General features: G+C 38.7%; 1 protein-coding gene across 1 annotated transcript in view; it reads right to left on the bottom strand.

Annotated features, from left to right (window-relative positions):
• STK32B (serine/threonine kinase 32B) overlaps positions 1-25,876 on the bottom strand; it is a 176,507-nt gene that overhangs the window by 40,189 nt on the left and 110,442 nt on the right. The window contains exons 5-6 of the mRNA XM_051798294.1: positions 16,802-16,839; positions 7,128-7,217 (exon numbers count right to left, since the gene is read on the bottom strand). Coding sequence (XP_051654254.1) covers positions 7,128-7,217; positions 16,802-16,839 — 128 coding nt within the window. The remainder of the gene's footprint in view (positions 1-7,127; positions 7,218-16,801; positions 16,840-25,876) is intronic.

Below are 25,876 nucleotides of genomic sequence, written 5' to 3'. Positions count from 1 at the left end.
TGAAGTCTGTTTGCAGAGACCCTTCATGTCAGTAAGGGGAATCAGAAGTTTGTGGTTTACAGCAAGGGTTGCAAAGCAACACATTGCTGCAGTCATTGTAGCAAAATATATTTCAGTGACATGGGTTTTATTGTAATGCCTGAGATTTTATAGATTAGAAAATAGATTCCAATGTGACATTAACTGAGATTCAGCATAATACCATGCTGCCAGGTATCATTTTCCTTCCACATATTAGTCCCTGATCGTGGGAAAAAATTATATATATATATATATGTATAAATTGATATATACACATACAATGCACACAATATAAGCAATATTTTGATTGACTAGCACAGGATAAGTTGTTGAAAGCTAAGACCTTTCCAAATTTTAAATGTGTGAATGACTTGATGTATATAACACATTCATAATTTCACCTTGCTGAATCAGGTTTAAGGGATGACAGATTGAGCTGAATAAAAAATGAACTTGATTTTTGGAATAATATTCCAAGAACCTTGAAATGAGATGGTTCAGTGAAATATTAATTGCTTTCTTAGCACCGTGATGAGAAAATATTAATTTTCACTTTCCTCTGAGAAGTAAATTCAGGGGTCAGTAACTTTTCTAGGTCATGGTTTAAATAGAAAACAGAAATCAAGCTGCAGTAGTGACAAGTGATCTTCTATCCAGAGTAGAAGCTGTTTTAAGAGCTAAATGGAAGAAAACAACTTCCTTCTCCCTGAATATAAACATGGATTTCGTAAACTATCAATTTACCTCCTAGTGTTTACTTTCTCATGTGCTAAAAGGGTCTAAATTATAATGGTGAGCTTTCTGACTCAGAGGTTTAGGTTAGCCAGCTGCTAACTTCTATTGTATAAGGCAAAGTGCTACTTAAAGCCTGGCCATGCTGGGATGATTTTCTAGTCTGAGGTCTAGGTTTGTTATAGGTGCATAACTGATTTTGGACCATTATTCGCATAATACACCTCAATAGTTTTAATACTCGTATTTAATGCAATTATTCAATCAAAGTAAATAATTTAGATACCATTACCTGAAAACAGACGTGGCATTTAGAATGCCTTATTAGTTTGCCATATGGCCATATAACCTCTCCTGCCCTGACTCAGATTGCTGTCCTCATACAACCCTCTGCATTACTCAACCACTGAACAGAACTCACTTACTGCCCTTGCACAGAGAAGCCCTTAGTGGCTGAACATCTGGATCAGCCTCAGAGAAACAACCTCAGGTTTCTAACCCCATTGAAAGAAAGCCCAGCAGCAATGAGGGTGCCATGGTCTCCTACTATTGAATATGAAATTATAAAGAAGTACTTTCCTTACTCCATCCAAAAGCTCACAGTGGCTGCAGGGTAAGTTTTTCTAGAAATTTGTAGAAGGGATTTTGTCCAAAAATATTCATGTGCTGTTTAGAAGATTGGCCTGCTGTATGGACAGCAGCTGTTCTGCCCCAGTACTGAAATTAAATGTCTGGATAATTGGGAATTCATAGGACAGACTGTGTACCTGACACAGTAGAAGGGCCCTGGGATTAGAACATGGTGCTCATAATGCCAAGGTCACAGGTTCAATCCCTGTACAGGCCATTCACTGAGGAGCTGGATTCACTGATCCTTGTGGGTCCCTTCCAATGCAGAATATTCTGTGACTCTGTAACCATTACATACTCCTGCCTCACATACTCCTACGAGGTTAGCAAATATCTTTGCACGAGTTTATACCAGCAAAAACCTGTGGCAGTTGTGTGGCATGGCCAAAGAGTAGGAGTTATCCAGGGGGTAGAAGGGCCCTGCTGGGCTGCCAGAAATTCCCACTTGTTGACCCGTTTGTCATCTCCTCTGGACATCTGCTCCCCTTCAGATCTGCCTGCAGAGCTCCACAACAGATCAGTCTCTTTCAGGTAGATAATAAATAAAATAAATAAACAAATAAAAATAATAAATAAAAACTCATAAACAAAAAATTAATTTATAAGAAGCCCAAACCAAAACTATTACTTGAACTCAGAGTGGAGTTTTTGTTGACTGAAATAGTCAAAGAAATTATTATATTAGTAGTTTTGCTGGAAGATCTGAAAGCATGGTAGCAGGTCAGAGGGCACAAAGAGGTGAAGAGCAGCTGGAGGTAATAACTTTTTTCCTCGTCTCCTGAGGTTTCTCAGCTGCTTATGGTTCTACTCATTAATGTCAGAGTGGAACAAAAATCTGAATGCCTGCTTGCAGTCCTTAATGCCCTCAGCTACATTGCTCCTAGCATAAGCTGAAAACCCCATCAGTATGGTATTTGTTTCAGCGCCTCGGAGTCTCACACTGCCACCCTTGGTTCCTACTTACCAGAACAAAAGCCTCCTGACTCATGCTGGCATTGTGATATTTCCCCAGGATCAAAAGGGCAGGTAGCAAAATCACCAGAGAAAGCCTGCAGCCAGACAGTCAAATCCTCCATAGGAAAAGGGTGGGATTTTTAAAAACCTAAACACTGCCTTAACTTCAGTCAAATGAGCTACAAAACGCTATTTCATTTCAGAGCACTGTTTAGTGTGACTGCAAAAAAGACCCAACTTGAAAGTTATTCATGATATATTTTAACTATCTTAGGAACAAATGTAGCCCTACAGGATGTTTTTTTTTACCTGCAAGGTTGATATCAGGACATCCACTAGCTTTCTTCTGAGTCCAATAGTACTCCTACACAGTATTAATTAATAAATATGGATGACTCATACATTTTGGAAGTTCAGTGGACCACTGTAAATCCACAATCCTCTGGTAATCTCAGGCACACAGTCATTCTTCATCATGACAGCAACCTATGAAAGTAGCTGTGAAAAGCTGAGATAACAAGCCTGTAGGATAGGAAAGGGGTAGGTGCAACTTTTCGCATAATTTATGGCTGATTTTATTGGCTTTGGATTTTTGTCAGGTGTGTTTGTATCATAAAATGTATTTTATTGGTTTGATTTGAAGTAGAGTCAAGTCACAGTGCATTATTTGGGTAACTTCAGTCTCTGCTAAGGAAAACATCAAAACCTCTACCTAGCCCCCCAAGCCCTCCTACCACTAGAAACAGAAAAAAAACCCCAAACCAACAAGCAAGCAAACAAACAAACCCCCCCCCCCCCCCCCCAAAACCCAAACAAACCCTAAACCTCTGAATGGAAAGTTTTTAGCAATGCTCACAAATACTACACAGATGTATGGAAACTGATCATGGCAAAACATTTCAGTAAGGATAAAGCACGTGCTACAGAACTCAAATACACACAAATTATGCTGAAGTGAGGAATAAACCAAAAGTGATACCTGTCATGTTTTCTAGATCTGTTTTAATATTTAACTTTTGGTTTTGTAACTGAGCACCCTGATGCAGGATAGAGGGCCATCACTGCAGATGAGTGTCCAGCACAGAGCATGTTCTTTGAGACACAAATGTATTTCTTGCAGCCTTTTTTATAAGGGAGCAATTTAAGAAATGTCTCTTTTTCTTTTTTTCCCCCTCATAAAGATGGAACCATGCTGAAAGTGGCAAAGACTTACATAGGTGCTTCTGCTCAGGCAAATGCACCCTTCCCTTACACACGGGAGGCCTAAGCAATAGCCTTTTGCAGGAAGAAAGAGCCACAGCTGAACACCCCAGGCACAGGCTGCAGCCAAGGACCACGTCTTGCCCTGCACTGGCTTTCCTGGTCCAAACCTCATGGAGAGTGGAGGGGGTCCTCCACAGGTGCTTGTGCTCACTTGTTGGCAGCAGCTGTGCCTGATAAAAGCCAGCCTGGTCTCAAAGGACATTTGGCATTGCTTGCCAGTGTAGGATGACAGCCTGAAACCTTAGGAGTTTTCAAAGAGCTATTCCTCCAATAAAACCTTAATCACAGGTGTTACAGAGGGTTTGAGCAGTGGATTTGTAATGGTAAAATCAGGCGTGGGTGACACACAGTTTTCCCAAAACAGCTGAAGGCACACATTGTCTTCCACAGCCACAGGCACCTAAACAGTACAAGGACTCCCAAACTCTAAGAAGTTGATTTCACTTCAGCATTTCAGGTCAATGGCTTTGAAAAGAAAATCTGCAGAAGCAGCAGGAAGTATCTTTCCTCACCAGGCTGTTGGTCTTGTTCCTTTTACATACACTGCTGTCCATGTCTTTGTTGCCTATCTGTGGCAGGTATTTCACTTGTCTGAATGAATTGGCTGGGAAGGGGAAATACAGAGAAATTGCCAGCGTTTCTGGAGAAACATTCAGGTTCAGGTACATTGCATTCTGCATAACCATTTAATAAGTAGGGAAATAGGCAGGGAATATTTCAGGCTGAGAAAGACTTAGGGGCAAAAAGGCTAATGTGAAGTGGGATTAACAAAAGGCTTCAGGAGATGACTCACACCATGCTTAGCATTACAAGATAGGCATCTTAATCAGAACAGCCAGGGCATTTTTACAACACAATATCAATTTGCTGCGTTTTTTTCTTGAATACCAGTTTTATGCAGTCATGCTGCATGTGAGCAAATCGCTCCCTAGCAATTTCTCAGCCTATTTCAATCAGATTTCAAAGAAGAATGGAGGCTTTAGAGATAACAATTTTCTGTTTATTTCCTTAAATTGGCCATAGGAACAAGTGAGAAATCCTATAAGTGCCTCTGCTAAGGCAAAAGCTGGTGAGTGCCCTCATATCTGACTAAATATAACAGGATCCGCATGGGAGTAAGCCTTTATAAACTTTCAAGAGGGGGAAAAAGCTTTCATCACATCTCATACTGTCATCATTGTAAAAACCAGCATAGCATAAGACATGTCTTACAGAAAACACTAAATTTCCTTGGTTCTGGTACTCAGCAAGTACCTTGCTTGAAGGTGACTTCATCTTTTTACACTAAGGTTAAAGTGTGGTTTGAATTCCTAGTAATGAACCTGGTAATGAAAGCTTACCACCAACCAAAATTCTGGTTTTTTCCATTTCTCTCACAGTCTAAATGGCTAAGGAAAAGCCACATGGAAAGCCTTTGATACAGTCTTAAAACCAGAAATCAGTGCAACTGAAAAGTCTTTGTAGTACTTCACTGAAGTTATAATTCTACACAAAAAAAAAAGCTGGAAACTAAAAGAGGAAAGTAGCACCAATGAATGTCTGGCCATATCTGTCAAACTCTTAATATTTAGTTTGTTGAAGCTTTGATATCCAGACTGTGCCACAGAGTATCCTCACCTATCACTTTTCATCAAAACAGAGGATTTTTGCAGCTCTAAAAGCTTTTCTGCCTTCTTACAGCTCCAGATAAATGCAAGGATGACTCTTCTGACTCTTTCTGAGTGGTGAAGACTGTACTTATGGCTTTTGCAGTATCTTTGCATTTCCAAGAGGTGAGGAAGGCACACTGGAGAAAAAGTAAGCTGGTGGATGGTGCCATAGCCTCTTCATAAAGGGAAGGAGAGCATTTTTCTTGTACTGTTTCTTCTTGTGAGGAGACCTGATGTGTGGGGAGGAGGGTTCAGAGGCAGAACAGCCACATGAGCTAAGGTGAACCAAGACCAGATTCATTAGTGTGCAAAAGTGAAATCTTTTCCCCATCTCCCATCTTTCCCTTGACCTCTTTATGCTCTGTATCACATAACTGTGCAGTGCTGCTCATCTCATCTAAGCAGAGTCACTCAACTAGACACTCAGCTAAAGCTAACCTGTACAAATTGCTGAGAAAAGTTTAATCTAAATCCTCATCCCTCTGCATAATTTAAATACTTGAATCAGGACTACATGAAATGTTTTCTGGTCGGTTTTGAGAGATTTCTAAGCTTATACATTTATCAACTACAAACACAGAGATTGGTGCACTGGTCCTGAGCCCAGTGTGGCCACACACAGGTTATTGTGTCCTGTTTACTGCCTAGACAGGACTGCTGTGCACAAGCTGCTCAGGGCAATAGACTTAGCTCCTGCTGGCTGTTGATTTGTAACAAAAAACAAATCGTATCTGAAAAAACAGCTCTGATCCAGTGCCTGGGACTGCTCTGTCACAGTCTCACAGCTGGTGTGGAGGCACCCTGCAGATGCCTGCCTGCTTCATGTGCAGGATGGTGGAGTGCTCCTTTTGCTGGGAAAAACATCAGTGTCAATTCCTATTTCTTGGGCACATGCTTTTACTCCTGTGCTAATAATCAGAACTGTGGTAATGCACTGGCCTTCGGTTCCCCCAAATTACATTTTCATAACTTGATAATTTACCAGTATTTCACCACTGCATGAGTGTTAGGTGTTCTCTGAGGATGTCTGCTAGAAAAAGGCTCTTGGAGGCAACACCTCTGTCTTAATATATCATTTTCTGAATCCCAATATATTTAGTCTTAGGCTAGTCATCTGCTCAGGCAATGACAATTCCATATACAGAAAGAATTAAAACATCAGATGTGTAGGAAGCCATAAATAGGACAAAACACACATAGACTTAGTCAAGGAAGCTAGCCTAACTTTGGTTGGACAAATGACCTTCAGGAGGCGCCTTCTATCCTTCAGCTCAGGGGAAGTTTGAATTATTAATTTAGCCAAGATGCTTAACCTTTAGACACATGAGGTGAACTGAATTTTACTCTCCTAGCTTTCAATCAATCATGCATTTTAAATATATAATTAAAAAGTATCAAATGGTCTAAAAGCCAGAAGGCAAGAACTTACAGAGAACTCTAATTTTAAACAGACACATTTTTGAGGAACTCAGAATAGCAAAGCAATTAAGTATGTGCCTAAATACTTTTAAACTGACATTATGTGTTCCCTAGTAGGTCATAGCCACAATGGTGCAAATCAATCATATATTCTTTTCTCAAGCTATGAGGATTTACAGGAAGTAATGCAGCTGAAATTTTCATTAATTTGCTTCACAAACCCAAACAGAACCTGACCAGAAGCAGTGTAGAGATCAGACTCCTGCTTAAAACAGCATCCGAACAGCATCCTCCCTCTCCTGTGTTTTCCACTGCTAAAACACATATACTTTAAAAAAAAAAAAAGAAATTGATCACAACCACTGCATGCTTTTACAATTTAAAATCTTTTTAATATGCTATTAGTCAACCTTAATGTGTGACTTTTCTTACATTTTTTTAATGGTTTTGAAAACTTACCCATATAGGGTTTTGTGCCAGCCATAGAAGAAGCTTTTTCTGAGCCTTTCACTATGGTTGCTATGTTAAAGTCAGTGATATGAACATGTCCTGCAATTACACAAAGTAGAAACAAAAGTTAAAATAGCACTTCATACAAATATTCCTCTCTTTATTTAACATTTAAGTGATAATGGAAAGAAAATTAATTGGAAAGATTCATAGCATTAATGAAAACTTATTATTAAATGTTACTCATAACTAGAAAAATCAAGTTGGAAGCAAAGTGATGGAATACTCTTCCTGTGTGGTTAAACCTGCTACCTGCTTGCAGTATTGAACTGGTTTTGCTGATCACGCCTGACTCTTTTCCTGACATGAAGAAACTTGAGAAATGGGCCGATGAAAATCTCATGAAGTTCAGCAAATCTAAGTACAAAGTGCTGCACCTGGGTCAGGACAATCTCAGACATGAGTACTGGGAGATGAACTCATTGAGAGCTGCCCTACTGAGGAGGACTTGGGGGTTCTTGGGAATGAAAAGCTGGACAAAAGCCAACAGTGTGGGCTTGCAATCCAGAAAGCCAATTGTATCCTGGTCCGTGTCAGGAGCAGCGTGGCCAGCAGGCTGAGGTGATTCTCTACCTCTATTCTGCCCTCATGAGACCCCACCTGGAGTCATGTCTGCAGATCTGGGGTCCTCAGCACAAGAAAGATGTGGACCAGTTGGAGAGGCCCAGAGGAGGCCATGAAGATGATCTGAGGGCTGGAGCACCTCTCCTATGCAGACAGGCTGGGAAAGGTGGGGTTGTTCAGCCTGAAGAAAAGAAGTCTCCAGGGAGACCTTATAGCAGCCTTCCAGTACCTTAAGGGGATTTATAAAAAGGAAGGAGAGGGACTTTTTACTTGGAGATAGTGATAGGACAAGACGAAATGGTTTTAAAATGGTTTGAAAGAGGGTAGGTTTAGATTAGATGTTAGGAAAAAATTCTTTGTCAGAGGGTGGTAAAGCACTGTAACAAGTTGCCCATAGAGGTTGCAGATGCCCCGTTCCTGGCAGTGTTCGAGGCCAGGTTGGATGGGATTCTGAACAACCTGGTTTAGTGGAAGGTGTTCCTGCCCATGGCAGGGGGGTTGGAACCAGATGATCCTTGAGATCCTTCCAACCTTAACCATTCTATTATTCTATGATTCCATGTTTTCTCTGAGCAGTAAGTAGAATGCAGAAGCAGCATGTGAAGCTATGTGTGAAATTTATCTCTCCTTATCTCCAGCTACAGCCACCTCTCATAATGTCAGGTGCTCATGACACTCTCTACTGTCTCATCCACTACAGGTTACCATCAGCTCGTTTTTTTCTGAGTCTCCTCAGGGCAAAGAGGAAGATAAGTAGAAAAATGATATTTTTATCATACAATAACTATAAAATTAGATCTACAGTAACAGAACAGTGTGTATGTAACAGGAGCAGCTCCCAAACGATCATTCATTTGACGGCAGGTTGAAAGATGAATGATAAGTGACAGGAGTCAGCCTGGGGACGTGCTGCCTGACCAGCCAAACAGCTGATTTAAACTGAATTCATCAGGCTGGATGGCCCCAACCTTCTGTCATTACTTTTTTCCTTGGGGTAGCTTCTGATAAGTGTAGATTAAATTGCTCCACCACAGTGAAGCAGTAGTTATTAATCCTGGCTTGCCAGGTAAATTGAATCTAAATCCAACTTGAAAAAATTAAAATTAAAATTAAAACCAGACTTTTAATTTGACAAGTCTTTTGTTAGGTTTTGCATCTCTGCTGTAGGACCAGTCTTATATTGTTGAGGGATGTAGATATTATGCTCTCTGTGATTATATCTGGCAATGCCATTGTGGAGGACAGAGTACAGGGAAAGGCACTCCCTTTCCCAGCTTAGCACTGCACTCAGATCAGGATTAATACATCATGTGTTGGACTAGACTCTTGAGTGACAAAGTCATGTGATTTTTTTTTTTTTAATCAAGTCTCAACCTCATTCAACCCACAGAATGAATCAGAGTTTGGGCATGATGCTGCTATTAAGTGAGGGAGGTTGTTATTATGTTTGCTGCCAAAGATGAAAAGACTGTAACAAATGACTGATGTTGGATTTTACAGTGATGCCTGATGAAGGAAGAGCTGTATCTACAAATGTTATGCTGCTCCAACAGTCTAACCTAGATCCTGCTCAAAGTCCACAGGAAATGTATCTGCCAGCCTATGACGACTCTGCAGCTACACATGTGTGAACTGAATGTCTCAGAGGACCCTAGTTTGGCCAGATCTGAGTTAGTTTTGAAGGGGAAAAGGAAGAATGCACTTCCTACTGCTAAACTTAAAGCTCTTTCCCCAAACGGGAGATATAGTAAAAGTGTTCGATGAAATGGTTTGCATGCTTTCTGTACTTTTCTCAAGAAACCTACTTAGATTTTATTGACACATTCTTCTTAAAATGCCCAGCTCAGGAAGACATCTACAGGGCAGACAAAAGCTGTGAGCAGATGAAAGCCATCCCTTTATAAGGAGCAGGAGGTGTTAAGCTGTCATAACACGAATTAACGTTCACAGCCCAGCCTGACATCACAATTCCAAGATGGTATTCCATCTTCCTGGTGGCTGAAGTGTAGCATATTTGCAGTTCATTTCTGCCATCATAAAACACTATGGCAGAAGGCTTCTTTGAAATGGTACCTGAACCAGATATAGCCTCCTCATTGCAGTAGTGTAAAGCAATTTCGTGTACACTGTAGAATGAAATGTTGCAAGGATCTCTGGACACTAATACTTTCCGTTTTTTTGACAGATAAATAAAAGTTCTGTCACTTATATGACAGCACTGTAAGTGATGCTCCCTATTAGACTACCAGCATGATTACCCATTGCAAAACATCCATTCAGACCGATTCATATTTGCAATCAAAATTGCCTCTCCTGCAGTGCATTGTTTTCTCTCCCTTTTATTAGTGTCCTTTTCATTTAACAAAACCAAAATAGCACACGTAAATTGTTGAATGCACTGGTTGATTTTTTTTTTTTTTTTTTTGTTAAAAATGCCTTTCTACAAGCTAAGGGATGGATTGGGAAGCATAGCTCCTATGCATCCTGCTGCCAATACAGCAACAACAGGCAGCTCCTCTACATGCAGTAGGGCACAGTGGAGCCATGTCTATACTGCTGGAAAAACTCCACCTTTGCTCTTCCCCTCCACACGGCCACTCCATGGCCCACTGCCTTTCTGCAGGCAGCCCTTGCCTAGTGCTAAAAGGGCTGCTAATTGACGCTGGAGGGAAAAGAAGGTCTCTGCAGGCAGGTGAATGGCTGTGCTGCTGCAGAGACCGCACACAACGCCTGGTGGGAGCTGGGGGCATGGGGAGGGGCTGAGTCTGGGACAGGCCAGAGAAGGGGCATGAATGCCCTGTGCCTGTGAGCAGTGGAGGAGGGCTGGAGGGTGTCGAGGCAGAGTTCTGAAGGTTTTCAAGTCTTCTAAGCCTAAGGATTTGTTTGTTTGGGTTTTTTTTTTTGTTTGTTTGTTTGTTTGTTTTTGTGGGGTGTGGGTTTGGGCTTTTTTTGGCATTTTTAAATGTTTTTTATTCCTGGTGTGAATATTCCAAGAAACAGTTAGACCCCAATTCTCTATAGGAGTCTTTCTTATCAGCCTCTAAGACCTGTTTTTACTGCAACTGTTGTGCATAGGAAAAGGGAAGGTTGCTATTGCTGCAGAAAATATTCTGGGACACCTCATACTGCTTCCAAACTTTCTGTTCCTGGGGACTTTTTTCCATCTGAGCTTCACACCTTGTACTTGATCTCCCTTTCTGGATATGATTGTGAACAAGTAAATGTCAAAACCAAGTCTATACCCTGATACAATATTGAAGCAGAATGTCAGTGCCACTTGGATTTAGCTCTTACAGACTGTGAAGGCTTCCTGTAGGGCTTTACCGGGGTAAGTTAATACCTGCAGTACAGTGTATGACTTTGGAAAGCTTTATGCCATGTGACTTTTATGCCTCGCTTTTTCACATGGTCTGAAATCATGGTATCTGAGGTAAACAACAAATGATCATTGTTTGGACTATTATTTAATTTTTGAGCAAATCTTAATGACTATTACAACAAGTCCTGAAAGGTGTCTGGGGTTGGCTGACTAACATTTAGCAGAGGAAAATGTACATGATTTCAAACCTCATTGAATTTCTCCGAGTCTGTAACCAAAGGGGTGAATTTGAGGGCAGAGAGAAGAAATATTATATTGGAGTTAATGTCACCAACTCAGCATGCATTAGAGCTGATCAGAAATCTCAGCACAGTAATATTTTGGAGCAAATTCAATCTGATTTGCCCTCAGAAGGTCAAACCCTATGAACAATTTAAAAAGCATCTCTGGGTTCATCTGTACTATGTATGAGAGCATAAGCTCACACACACACCTGAACTTGGCATGGCTTGGCAGTCTTCCACATTTCATCAGGGAGATTGGTACAACCTCAGTGCGTGGCTATAGATGGGTTCAGCAAGGCCATGCATTTCAAAAGGTTAGGCTGCTAAATGGCCACGTAGGCATGTAAAAGTTTCAGATACATTTTCAAAGTCTAGATAGCTTCAGGTGGATGAGTTATACTGGAAACCTTCATCTTGCTGATCAAGATCAGAGGATTAAATGAGATACAGTCCCTGAAAATTGCCTATGGGTAGGATAAGGACCAGCCCTAGTGCAGACACACCGGTACATCTTTAGTGGAGATGTCTCTTAGATATCAGTATACAGTAATAATGCTGCCAGTTCTGGTATTCAGAATTTAATATTGGAGCTCAAATTATTAATTTTTGGGTGGGTTTCTTTCATGCCATTTTTCTTCTAAGGTCAAGATTGCTCATTGGCTACATCTTTTGATTTTGCTGTTAGTTTTCAAATGAGAGCTGAGATGTAATCAATGAAATAGAGTTTTAAGGAAAAATTTGATGATCACAAAATAATATAATAATTTATAATAAGTTACTATGAATTCCAGATTCAATTAGCCTTGCTCACTCATAATGAAATTATTTTACTGAATAAAATCACCACTATCTGATGCAAAAATCCAATCTACAAAAACCCCAAAACCTAAAATGTAAACCTATAAAATGTAAATCTACAAAAACCCCAAAACCTATATAATGTAAATAGTCCTGTTAAGTCTGAAAGTGCAATATTATGTGATTTCAATATGGAGAGCCATCAGGAAACAGTTTCAAGACTAGAATTAGTAATCATTCCGTGAAATTAGCAGATAGGGCCTTCAAAATTAATAAACACATAGTGAGTCTTCACATAATCTGTTTTCAAGCTAAGAACCCTTACACAGGATGTTAAGGATGCTAAAAGTTCTCTTCACTCAAGGAAACACCAGAAAAGATCTTGGAAAAGGGCAATGAAAGTTATTAAATATTTGGAAACCATAACCAGCTCAGGAAATGCCTCAGTAACAAAAAGATGGAAGCTGGGTGAGCACCTGGGGAAAGTACCACCAAAACTAGACTCTTTTTATATCTTACTCTGTCATGCATTTCTTGGAGACTCTTGGAGACAAGAAGCTCAATTAGATGGGTCTTTGATCCACTGTGGTTGCTCTTCTGCTCTGAAACTGAAAGACTGCATGCCTGTTACACTGTGGCAAGCGAGAGGGGCAAAACTTCTTCCTGATGAGACATTGAAAAGGCTGAGGCTCTTCTGCTGACAGGAGAGTGTGGAAGGAGTTTTTGAATATCTTGAATATTGTGATTCTAAGTTATTATTCATCGAATCCTGCAATTCTAGAAGTGGAACTTTTTCCTTTTTTTTTTTTTTTTTTTTTTTTGCAAGAAGAGCATTTTAAAACGCACTAAAGAAAACACTTTCCCTTCATGAAGGACGGTGAACTTCTACAGTTTGTTCCTCCAGGAGCTTGTAGAGGCCAATATCAGCCACAGCTTCAAAGCGGCACTAAACGAACTCATTAACAGAGATGGTCTAATATCCTCCTACAAAAATTGTGGGTGATAGGAAACACTGAAGCATTTGACAGCCAAGTGGCAAAAGGCATGTTCCATGAATAGTACCTCCTCTTGCCACCAGTTGTGACAAAATGCTGGCCAAGGTCTTGGATCTGACCCAGCAGGGAGTTCTTCCTCAGTAAACCAAGCAGGGATCTTGCTGCATCTTATGAAATGACATCCTGGAAAATTGACTGAGAGGAAATCAAACCCTTGCAGATTTCCTGTTAACAGACTGTAATAATCGTGTGGTCTCTCTGTACAATGCAAAGCCTGAATGAAAAAGTAGAGCCCTGCAATTTCTGCAGAACAACCAGAAATGTTAATTTAAATGGTGCTACCAAATAGCTATAAAAAAAATGTTATCATCTCTGAAAAAAGCCAATGTACTAATCTGTTTGCCACTGCTTGTTTTCTGCATTTAGGAAATTCTACATCCATTTAGACATCATGGTTAATTGATCATGGAAAGTTTTAAAGACATCTTTAATTTCTTTGATATTTCACCAAAAAAATACAACATGGACCAGACTTGTCAGATTCCAGTTCCAAATGCTGTCATTTCAGTTATATGGTTCTAAACCATTAAAATGAAAGGAATAGCAGAGGAAGCAGAATACTGTCTTTAGGAGAATTACATAATGCTTTTCTCTGTACAATACAGTAGTAGTAGCTGTCCTGAAACACTAGGTAGTTCCTTCAGCTGAGACTGGAATAGTTCTGTTTCAGATGTATGTTAGCAGAACAGGGCACTGCTACCAAATTTAAAGATTAGTGTTAGTCATAAGAGGAAGAGCTTTCTGGGAAAGCTGAGAAGGAAATGTAACAGAAGAGCTTTATGGACAGCATTCATTTCCTTAGAGAGGTCTGATTCCAGTCCAGAGAGTGAACCCTGAAACCATCCCTACTTTCTCTCCTCAGAGGTGGGATGGGGAATCTTTCCAGGAGATTGTGCAATCATCCTCTGACAGAGGCTGAACACTTTTTTAAGCAGCTGATTATCCCATTCTCATGTAGCATTACGCTATTCATGATCATCAAATATTTATTTCCACTAATGCATCAGAACCTGGGTCGAGATGTGGCTGTGCTGAAAAGTATACGGGAAAATTCAGACTTTCTCTGCCAGAATGATTTGGAATATGTTGTATATGTTTCTTTTTGGTTTTTTTTTTTTTTTTTTTTTTTTTTTTTTTTTTTTTTTTTTTTTTTATTTATAAATTAGGTCAGTCATTTTTAAGGGTTAAGAAGAATCTCCCATTTTCACTACTTCTGTATTCCTGAGGTATGTTCTCTAGGCAATACAGATAAATTGCAGTTAAATTAGTTTCAATGAGCAGAAATATCTGTAATATATATTCTTGGTATATGTTATGAAAGTCAGTCAATTTGACTGCTTGAAGATGTAACTCAATGTGAATGGCGTAAACTACATGTTGACTTCAGCCAGACTAGGTTTCTTCAGCAAGGCCAAAAGAATCTAACTCACTGAGACAAAGTCTCAGTCAGGAATATTGTGCATATCCAATTCCATGATATTTTATGTAAACATAATTTGTTTAATATACTGTAAGAAAGACCTAGGGCTAAAGTCAAGTGTATAGGAAACTGTTGTGCCATCTCAGAGGCCATGGGCTAAAATCAAGTTCCTTCCTGTGCACCTGGTTAGACTCATATTAGGTGAATTTGTTATGCTTCCTCTGCAACCAACATATTTGCAGTGCATATATTCAGCATATTTTTCCATTAAATGAAATCTGATGATTTTGTAAAAATGATGTTATTATGTTGCAGCTTAATCAGAGCTTTTAGGAACTTCAAGGATAGCATTCTTCTTGCAAAATATACATCTGTAAGGTGTATATCTATATCCTAACTCAAAACTTCTAGATATTAGTCACCAAAGACAAATAAATACTCGTGTATAGTGAAGACATCCAAAATAAACCATATGATCTAGAACACCTCTATGTCTTTCAGTTATCTGTAAAGTAAACCTATGGAAATGAGCACAGTACACACACACTTGTCCTACTGATATCGCCCCATTTAGTGAGTTGAAGTATGTGTGTAGACCCTTTTCCAGGTTCAGAGAATTCTTTCTCTCAAACACATAACAGGTCTTTTAACCTGTTTGAATCCATGAGCTGATCAGTTCTGCTGGCCAAGATCCATCTGCGCATCTGGAGAAGCACGTTGTTTCATCGCTTGTCTGCAGGTGTGCTATGAGGGAGCAGCATTCTGCTGCTTTGAGGAAAAGGGGCCATCCAGCCCAAAATTTCCAAGCTGCCTACAGATAATTTTGTTGCTGAACAGCTTATAATCACAATAAATGCCTTCATTTTGCAGCATAGTGCTCATGCTCTATGTAGGTTTTTCTCTGTGATACTTGAGGCTTCATAGGAAAACTCTCACAAGAGGCTGATTTTGTTCAGTAATTGACCTTGATGAGGGGCAAGGAGAGATAAGGGTGACAGTACTTCAAAGGCTGTCAGTCAGAGATTAACATACTCATGCTCATTTTGTGTTGCTGTTGACATCTTTAATTCACCCAGGACTTAAAGACAAGGCATTTCTATTTCATGCTTATTTGCTGATATTAGTGTCTAGGGAACATTAACACTTATGGGTCTCAAACATTAAATTGCTGAAGTTCTAGATGTTTTAAAACTCTAATATTACTTAGCTTCCATGTTCCCAGGGACAAACTTCACCCTCGCACAATGTTATCTCTTTAATCAACTTTAAATTGTATACCCTGCAGCTCTGCAACAGATTTTGAAACATAACACTATTGTTGGCAAAATTTCAAGATTATATTTTCTCAGAGATTATCTGCTTTTAATCAGTTTCTGAAGTGAACAGAGCACAGGACTTTCCCACAGTTACAAACACACATCTCCTTTTTCCATTTAGTCTTTTTCCTCTATGTATTTCTGTTCTAACTGATAAAAGGTTAATGTCCTTTTTACCTGTATTTTCTCATTTTTTCCTATCAATAGTTGCATGAAGATACACGAGGTTTTAGCTAAATACCTAGAGTGTATATGTGTAAAATTAAAGACATTGGCTTTTTTTTTTCATATCATGCCTTTTATGTTTGACAAAATGGAATTTACACTGGAAGTTCAAAACTCTTTATGTTGTCTAGTTCTTTTTTAATGCTATTTAAGCCAGAACTAAATATAGAGGTGCTAAAAATTTTCAGAACTAGAGAAATTTCCAAAATCCATATCTAAATTTAAGAAAGTAATTTTGAGTACCTACATGGGAAATAATTTGCTATGTGAAATTTCTTACCTCTTCAGAGTTCTAAAAGAGTGAATAAAGTACTTGGTACAGTTCTACTGGTAGGCATCTAAAAAGGGATTATGATGGTGCACAGAAATCCTGTTAATAAAAATATTAACTTCTTTTTATCAAGTGTCCCTGGTGATCTCAATTCATATTAAATTCCTTTGTTTTCAGACCTGAAGTTTCAGATCCGCACATTTCTTTTGCAGCAGGAGGGAAAATTACAAAATCCACAGTGTTCGAGGGACTTTGCAGAGAAAGTCCAGATTTAGATAGGAATTCAACATCTGAAGCTGATTTACAAAGCATGAGCACGCTGCTGAGATCTCAAGAATTAGAGATTCTGAGAGAAAGCAGTCAATACTCACCATGTTCATCCAATAGTATGTTGTCAGGTTTGATGTCCCTGGAAAATAAGGAAAGGAATGCATTACATTTCATACCCAAAGGAAACCTCCAATTTTTAAGTTTTTCCCATCTGGGTATGAGGGCTAAGTCACTTAAACTATTACAAAACCAATGAAAACCATGTCATATGCAAAGGCAAATGATTTTTATCTACATCCCTATTTCCCTGAGAAAACATGCATACTAAAGAGGCTCTCTAGGTTTCCATTTGTTGTGGGTTTGTTTTCATATGGTTAGCATTGACATGGGATTGGTTTTCAAGATTATGTGATTTGTTCTTTATAACAGTGGGAACAATGAGATGGAAGATTTGCATCTAGAAGGTGCCTGACTGCTTCAGGGACTCCATATCTCACAGAAATAATTTAACTGGAAACATTGGTGGTTTACCCTGTCTGCCAGAGCCTGCTAATCTGCCACACTCACATGCGTGGTCACTCACACACTGCAGAGTCCTGTGAGCTATCTTGTGCTAATTGAGTACGTCTCCTGTTAGCCCCTGAATCCCCACATGGCTGTCTGTACCAGCAGGTACTATGCTGTTAGGGAAATGGTGAGGGGGTAAGGGAAGATAAACATTATGATGGGCTGAAGCATCAGCTCAACAACGTCCTTCTTGACACAAAAGAACAATATTGCCCTAGAGAGTTTCACTTTCAGGATCATTTTCCATTGACCTAAGTTCATGCTGCTGGCAGGAGGGATGGAGACAACTTTTCCTCACCATTGACAGGCATTCCCACTCTCTCACTGGGTCCAGCATTATTGCTGTTGGTGTGGACCTGTTCTGGGGGAAATTCATTGCTTTTGCCAGCTGGATCAGTCTGTGGTTTGGCTCACCCTAGGGCTTGGTGAGTGTGATGTGGCAGTGTTGTGTGGCACTGCCTTGTCCCTGGTAGCCTGCAGTTCACGCAGTTTTGAAGCTGTGTTCTTTGGTGTGGCACTGACAGAATGGCAGAGGCATCAGTCCACCTTGAACAAAACTTTTTCCCCTTGGACTGAATTTTCCCCTTATCTCAAAAAACAAGGTACCATAAACTGTCAAAATAAGCTGTTGAATAAGTCTGCAAATGACACTCCAAACATTCCCACCTGTTTAATTTCTTTTAGACAACAGATGACTTGATAGCTTGATTATTCCAATTTAACCATTTCCTAGGAAAGTTTTTTGCCAATGTGCCCATAAATGGAATAAAGAAAAAAGGAAAAAGTTGCAAAAAGAAAATATGTTACACCAGAACATTTTTTTTTTTATTTTAATTACAGAAGGACTTCTCAAGTAAACATCATACAGGAATAAGATAGCAATAGCAATTATAATATATATTGTTTGCACGATATGAGCTTAGTCATCACTCAAACTCTAAATCTTTGTTGACAGAAGAAGGAAGCTTACACCTTCCTTAGGAATCTGGATCCCACACTTTCTATTCTTCTTGAGAATCATATGAAATTATTAAGTATGCTAAGATTATGTTTATAAGTCATGTAGCAGCAGCTGGGGAAACATAGGATAAATAAGAAATTAGTTTGAATAATTCTCTGGACATTTGGAAATAATGTAGGACTCATATGTGTCCATGTAAGGAAAAGGATTTCACTATGAATGACCATCTGGAATGGAAATTTTAAATTATCCCTGTATTTCAGTGGGAAATACTGTATTTCTTTTGCACAACTTACAGGCTACCTATAACTGTCTGATTCAGTGGTAGTTCTATTTATGTGTAATATATAGAGAACATCTGTCCTAGAGCCTATTTCACCCAAAACCTTCCAAACTGACTTGTGTCTTTCCTGTCCCCTGAAGTCACTTGGTATAACATTTATCATATCAAACACTTTCCTTCCCTGATTTCATATGGGTCAAGCTGTGAGTTACCGGTAAACTGTAGGAGTAAATATCTTTGTTTATATTATAAAACTTATCTTTGGTTGAAGTATCATAGGAAATTCTATGTATTTTTATATCCAGTGTTATATCTAAGTTCTCAATTGATGAGGCAGGTTTTAAAAGAGTTAGTGTTCAGATAGTATCAAATATATTTGCTAGTGACAAAATGATTTCTGGTTTTTGATAACTGTTTTCTGATAAGAGTTGGAATTGTGATTTCATGTGAAATAGTCTTTGTTGCTGATCCATCACTTGAAAATACAGCAATGACTTTCAATGGAAGTAAGCATGTAAAAGTTTTGAAAGTTAAATTAAATATTTTAAACTTTGCCTTCACAAATTTTAACAAGCACAAACCGATTGTACTTTTTACATGGGTAAAAAGGTTGGGGGCACACACAAGTACACTGGGACCTTTCTGCGCCTTCCTAAAATGAGTGATACATTCAACATCACTCCAAACTCTTTTCCCACTTAAAGAAAATTAAAATTTGGAATTATACAATCACTAGTACTTCACTGAGAATAAAACTGATCAAAAGGAAAAATTCAGCTTTATGAGCTACTGCCATATGTATAACAATACAGCATGCAGGGATTGCTCATTACAAGACTGTGCCTTTTCTAGCTCTTTTTTTAAGACGAGTTCAAACAATTTGAATATCTGCTATGGTATTGCATCATTAAATAGTCCATACATTTTTATAGCCACCAGAAAAGACACTGACAAATCCACTTGACAACTGTATGTATCATCAAATATATTCTTCATGCAGTTTGCATCTGTAATGCTCAGAAAGTTTGAGTGGTAAAATTAGATCTGTGCTTATCTTTCTGTGACTAATTCAGGCAGTGGCTGATACTTGATACAGATGTGCACAGAACATAAAGCTTTTCCTACCTAAGGGATGTTCCCCACTGTGGGCACTGTCAGCTTTGCTCATTTTGCTCAGAGGCAGAACTGTAGCTGGGGGCAGATACCACGGGGTGTTTTGCTTTGCACACAGCAGCCCAACCCCTCAGTCCCTGGGGCAACATGATAGACTCATAACCATGCCTCTGATCTCAAAACAGGCTGTTTTAAACTGCTTTTACAGCAAGTAAAAGTCATGGGCTAACTTGAGAGGAGGTAAACAAGTTCCTTAAGCAAGATGCTGCTGTTTTGGGATCACATGGCAGGAGCCATGCACGATGCACAGATTCACGTTGCAGGTGACAAAGGAAAGCACAGGGTCAGCGTGAAGAGTGTGCATTCCAGCAGCACTGTTGTGTGCTTGTCCCCCATTTACAGCATGCACTAAAAGCTCTGTTCTGCAGAGGTAGCTTGTTGAAAGCTCCAAAGACTGCAGAGGAACAAGGGCATTGCTCTGCCCTTTCACTGACTGCTACCAGCTAGGTACAGGGCAAGGATGGTTCAAAATGGTCAAGGGGAAGAAGTGGCAGGTCTGGGTGCATTGCAAGTTACTGGATATATTCAGAACTGAGGGCTTCTGACATCTGTTATATTTAGTTCCTCTAAACAAATACTCTACAAAAATTCATTAAATAGTAAAAACACTCCTTATGTAGAAAGGTGGATTTAAAAGATAAAAACTCTTTAGTTAAGCAATTTAAATTCAAATTTATTACATAAGTGAAATTCTGTTTTGATTATGCATCAAATTTTCTGAAAAAAATTTCCGCTTAGCAAGCATGTTCAAACAACAGGGTGTGAAATTCAGAACCTTAACTTCAGAGTTTTCCTGTTATGCATAAGAGAACTAATTGAAATACTTCTTTCATAATCCAAATACCTTGAACCAGCTCATAAGAGAAATTGAAGGACTTTTGCAAGGAGCAAACTCATGGTTTGAATTCAGAAGAGCCCTGGACTGCTCTCTGGTCATTCACCAAGCAATGACTGACAGAGTTATGACAGCATCCTTGACAATGATTTCATAAACACAACTTTCTCAGTTTGTACCAGTGCTACTCCCGCTCCTTTTATATGCAGAAAAATCAGAGCAACATAGAAATAAGAGTAGAGAAACCTTCAAAGTCTTTACTTGGTGACAGGACCAAGCATGACTAATATAACAGCTGACCCAAGAAACTCAGAGGTGTGGACAGTTGAGAAAAAAGCTGGAAAAACACAGTTTAACTGCCACTTATTGATCTTGTCTGTGAACCCATTTCTAGCTTTCTTCATTGCCTTAGCTACAAATGTCAAAATAAATTTGCCTGAAAGATGAAAGTACAGTAAGAAGGTGCTCCATATAATTTCCAAGCAGGAAAGAATGATTAATAATCCACTTGTATCTTCTGTAATATCTGGGCTGAGTGGGCATCCCATGCTTGAAGGTACTCTCTCTGCACACAGTAAAACCATGTGTGTGACTCAGCTCATGTTCACTGCTTATGCCTGTCAGAATGTCCTCCCCGAAAGGCTCACAACGATAATAAAGGACATAGGTTCAAGAATCTGTAGTTTTAGTTACCTTTTCCATCAATGTTTCTTTCTGGTGTTACTAAGTGAAGTAAAAGCAGATTTCTAAATCAAGAAGTGGCAAGGTCATGCAGTTGTCACTCTTGTCGGTTTTCAAGACCTGACTGGATAAATCTCAGGCAACCTGATGTGATTGGAAGGCTGACCCTGCTTTGGGCAGAACATCAGACTGGAGGTCCCTTCTACCCTGAATTAATCTGAGTCTATGCAAAATAATGTATCCAAGTTCAAAGCCCCTCATACTTATTTCCACCCCTTTCGGCTACAAGGAAGTTCATAAGAGATCGAAGAGACCTGTAAGAGATACATACGTGGAATTTAGTGAGTCTGATATAGTCCATAGCAGTCGGAGCTAGTCAGATCTTCTACCTTAAGTTAAATTCTGTCATGGGGTTTGAATACTCATGAAGAAAATAGTGGGAATAAATAACCAATCTTCAATATGAAATGAGGTTAAAACTGAAATACCCTGCAGTGCAGCTCTGGAGAGGCGTAACACAATATTTATGTAAGTGTTGAAAGAATGAGGATTATATCACCTGAAGAAGTCTGAGAAATCTCAGTAGAAATGAGCAAATCTAGGTGATTACATTGCCAGTGTCAGATAAAATGACAGAAATTGTATATATACATCAGAAGGGGAGAATCTGAATTGCTCATATGGTTAATGGTCATACCTAACCTTTCTGAGGTCACACTTTTTGTGTAGGTCAATTAATTATAGAAAAGAAGACTGAAAAACATGTGATGATGCCATTTGCTCTAAAGCTTGAAATTCAACAATCTCCAAAAAAATTTCCTTTGTATTACTATCAACTGAGGACCTTGTAATTTTCATCTCTATTTTTATGGACTGGACTTGAAACATCCATCTAGAAATGAAAGGATTACTGCTGGTGAAGTCAATTATGAATTTCCCGATTTTCTCAAGGAAAAGAATTAATGGCTGGTTCATTGCCTATCACTCCACACTGATTCTATTTTTCTATAACCTACTAATTCTTACTAGGTTATAGAATAATATCAGGAAAAAAAGGTATTGTGCTCTAATTTAAAACAAAGGTATGTCCTTTGGGTTCCATGATTTCTTAGCACCTGAAAGAAAACAGTCAAAAAAGAAAAGGTCTGCAGAAAGGTTAAACAAAAAAATTCCTTGTGACTAAAGAACAAATGGATTAGGTTGCTTAGTTAACAGAAGAGATCTGTAAGATGCAATACAACAAATAATAAATAATATCTAGGTGGTCAGTGAAACTTTTCTATTTGCTTTTGGAACATGAATGTGGATTCATATTCCATAAAACCAAAGTGAACAAAACAAACAGGGTTTGAATTATACAAGTGAGAATTAAACTCAGGTTGATCACTACAAGTCATAATTGTATAAAGATGCTTCAGAGGCTTAAACAAAGATTTAGCCATTGATGTGGATAACAAAATGACCAGCTAGAGTTCCTCCAGCAAAGGTTAATCTAATTGATTTAGGAAAGCACTTCTAAGGCAAGTACAGGCACTGTCTTCCCTTCACCTTTTTGAAACACATCCGTAATAACACCAAACATAAGATCTATGCTTTCCCTTAAACCTGTGAGAACTGAAAAACTATCACTGTCCACCTGTTTTATTCTTCTTTCGTATTTTACAGAAAAGTTATAAACACCACAAGCTTGGTTTCTGCCATGTTTATACTTGTGGTTTTTTTGCTTTTGCCTGCATTTTCTCATTTTGTCAAAAGATTTCAAGTGTTTCTAACACAGGCACAGCTGTTCTTTGCCAGTTCAAACAGCTGTTATCAGAGGAAATATTTCAGCTATAACAATTCTGTATGGGTCTGAATTCACAGCCCTTTATCTGGTATCAGCAAAAAATCCAAAGTACATTATTTCAGCTTTATGTCTGACAGATTTCAGTCTTTGCCTTGCTGGTTCAGACCAGGATCTAATGTATTATCAGATTTCCATTCTCTTGAGCTTCTAAAATCCCACAGTAACTTCTATCAGCATTTCAGTTAACGGCAGTTTTACCAGCATGACTTATAATGGAGTATTTCCACTTTTTAATGATGATTGGTTTTCTCAGAACGAGGACCATTGAGGCTTCAGCTGTTCATTAACCAAAGGCAATTTACAGAGAAAATTCAGTTCTGAAATGAAATGAAGTCTTAGACTTTTAAAAGCAGCTCTTGCCTGTTTTATTTGATTAGACAGAAGACATGTACTCACTCTAATTCAAAGGACAGAATCTAGCATATGAACAACAGATGTGAGTTGCAAAAAAGGAAGTTCAGACTGGATATAAAGGAAAACTTCCTGTGGGGACAGACAAACAGAGGAATAGGCTGCCCAGGGGGGTTGTTTGGTCACCATCCCTGGAGTTTTTCAAGATGTGACTAAATAAATGACTGGGAAGCCTGGTCTGGAGTTATATCTGATCATGCTTTGAGCAGAAGTTTGAACTAGAGACCTCATGAAGTTCCTTCCAACCTGAATTTTACCTATGATGGTTTATATTCAGACAAGTTCTTCAGGGAGCAAAGAGAACTTTCTCCACCCTTCAGATCATGAGCAGCAACTGAGTAGCTTCCTATAAACCCCACTGAGCACTGCAGCCCACAGCCAATCTACTCGGGGGGCAGTGGCAATGCCTAGAGCAATAAAGCTCCATGGGTCACAAGATATGCTTGTCTCAGTCTGGGTGATGTGAGCCCATATTTACATGTGTATCACTGAAAATTGGTTGACAGTTAAGGCAGCCTATGTCCTTGCAGAATGCTAAAGGTTTTATTTTCTCAAAGATAATTTCAAAACATCCAACGGAGAAATTAAATTAGGTGGGTTTTGCATTCTCATAAGGATGCAAAACAAGAAAGATTCAGACAAAGGCCCTTGATATCAGTGGAAGGATTATACTGACTTCAGTAGACACTGTTTAAGCTCTAATAAAGGTTTTCTCATACACCTTTTAGTGCTGACAATCTAACTGTATGTGGTTTAGGATAAACCTTGAAATACTCAGTTTAAAGATTTTTTCTTAATTATTCGGTTCATTTCTTATGTTATTTTTTTTCTCTTATGCAGAAATAGGCATTTGAAATTACTGTTTTCATGGGGAGAAAAAATTTTATGATCACAGAAAGTCACATTAACTAGTTTTTAAACTACAGTGACCTTCATGATCCTCTTTGCTTTCTCTTGTCAAGTTACTCCCAACAGTCATGACTGAAAGAAATGATTGGTTTTATTACTGGATACAGAGAATGCTATACGAAGACTAGAAGTCTGCACTGACTGTTAGATGCAAATGCTAAAGTCTGGAAGACAGTTGCTACCCTTAAAAAATACCCAAAGACTTCTGCATAGCAACATGAGGCCATGCAGGGATAATTCCAATAACCTCAGTCTACTGAGTAGCTAATTCTCTCAAATATTAAATTATTCTCAATTCTTTGCTCAAAACCCATTTATATACTACAGAATATATCTGACCAGGTTTTATTTTTTATTAGTTTTTTCTAGATTTAATTAGTCACACCAGTATTTCACATCCAATAACTAACATATACCTGCCATAGAAAAACAAGCTAATCTGACATGAGCAGTTCTGTATAATTTCCATTAAGATTAATATTAGATGTATAACAGTTCTTAACAGCCATAAAAATGGCAATGAGTTGGGAAATATAATCTTCCGCTATGGATTATTTGAATTCATTTAAGACATCACTGTATCAGAGCCCCAAAGTGAACCATATAATATATTATAAAGGGTTTCTGCTGGTTACGGAAAGAAATGTGAACAAATTTTGATTTTCATAGATAGGGACCTTATTTCCTTCCTATTTGATATTGCATTCACAAATAATACGTATGTCCAAGGCGTGCTGTTCATAAAGAAAGTGAATGCACACTTAGTGAGGTTTACATTAGATTAATTTGTTGAAACTTTGGATAAAGGAAAAGTCAATATATATTGGTCACTGTACAGCCAAGCCATAAATTTTGTCAGAGGTGTTTTGCTTCTATAAGGGCAGCACAGAAATGAGGTATCCTCCAGAGCTGAACTGTGCAGAGTACCTACCAAGAGGGTGTGCTCAAGAAACATCCTTAGAGAAGTTTGATGCATCCTTTCTTACTTTTATCAACACCTTATCACTCATTTATCTTTTTAGTTTTTTGTTCCTGACCAACATCCTTCCTAGTTTCAAGAACTGTTCAGTGATATTAAAAAAAAAATCATAGTAAGAATCTCAGAGTTCTTTACTGTTACTTACTGTTAGATTAATGAGAATGAAAGACTTTGACTGCTCCAGACCTCTGATTATTTGTTCACAACCACACACTTAGATCTCTCCAGTAATTGCTGGCACTTACTGTTCTTTCATAAAGAGATCTTCAGAGCCTTCTCTTCCTGCTCAAATGAATGTTATGATGAGACATGGCCATGTGCATCACTAATTTTGAAATTTAGAGAATTCAGTAAAACTGGAAATTAGCTGAGGAGATGTGATATTAGATTATGAGAGATCTGTAAACAAGAGTAACATCTTGTGGATGCTCATTTGTATGAAACTGGATGTGTTTCCACCAGGCACCACATCTGACACCCAGCAGAACAACTAAGTTCAGCAATAGGCTTTCACAATTCATGTTGTCTGAC

The sequence above is a fragment of the Manacus candei genome, unplaced genomic scaffold, assembly GCF_025592945.1.
Source record: "Manacus candei isolate 608988 ecotype Guabito, Panama unplaced genomic scaffold, ASM2559294v1 h1tg000048l, whole genome shotgun sequence".
In the NCBI taxonomy this organism is placed as follows: Eukaryota; Metazoa; Chordata; class Aves; order Passeriformes; family Pipridae; genus Manacus; species Manacus candei.
Note: the sequence above shows the minus strand (reverse complement) of the source record. Positions and strands in the feature narration are given on the sequence as shown.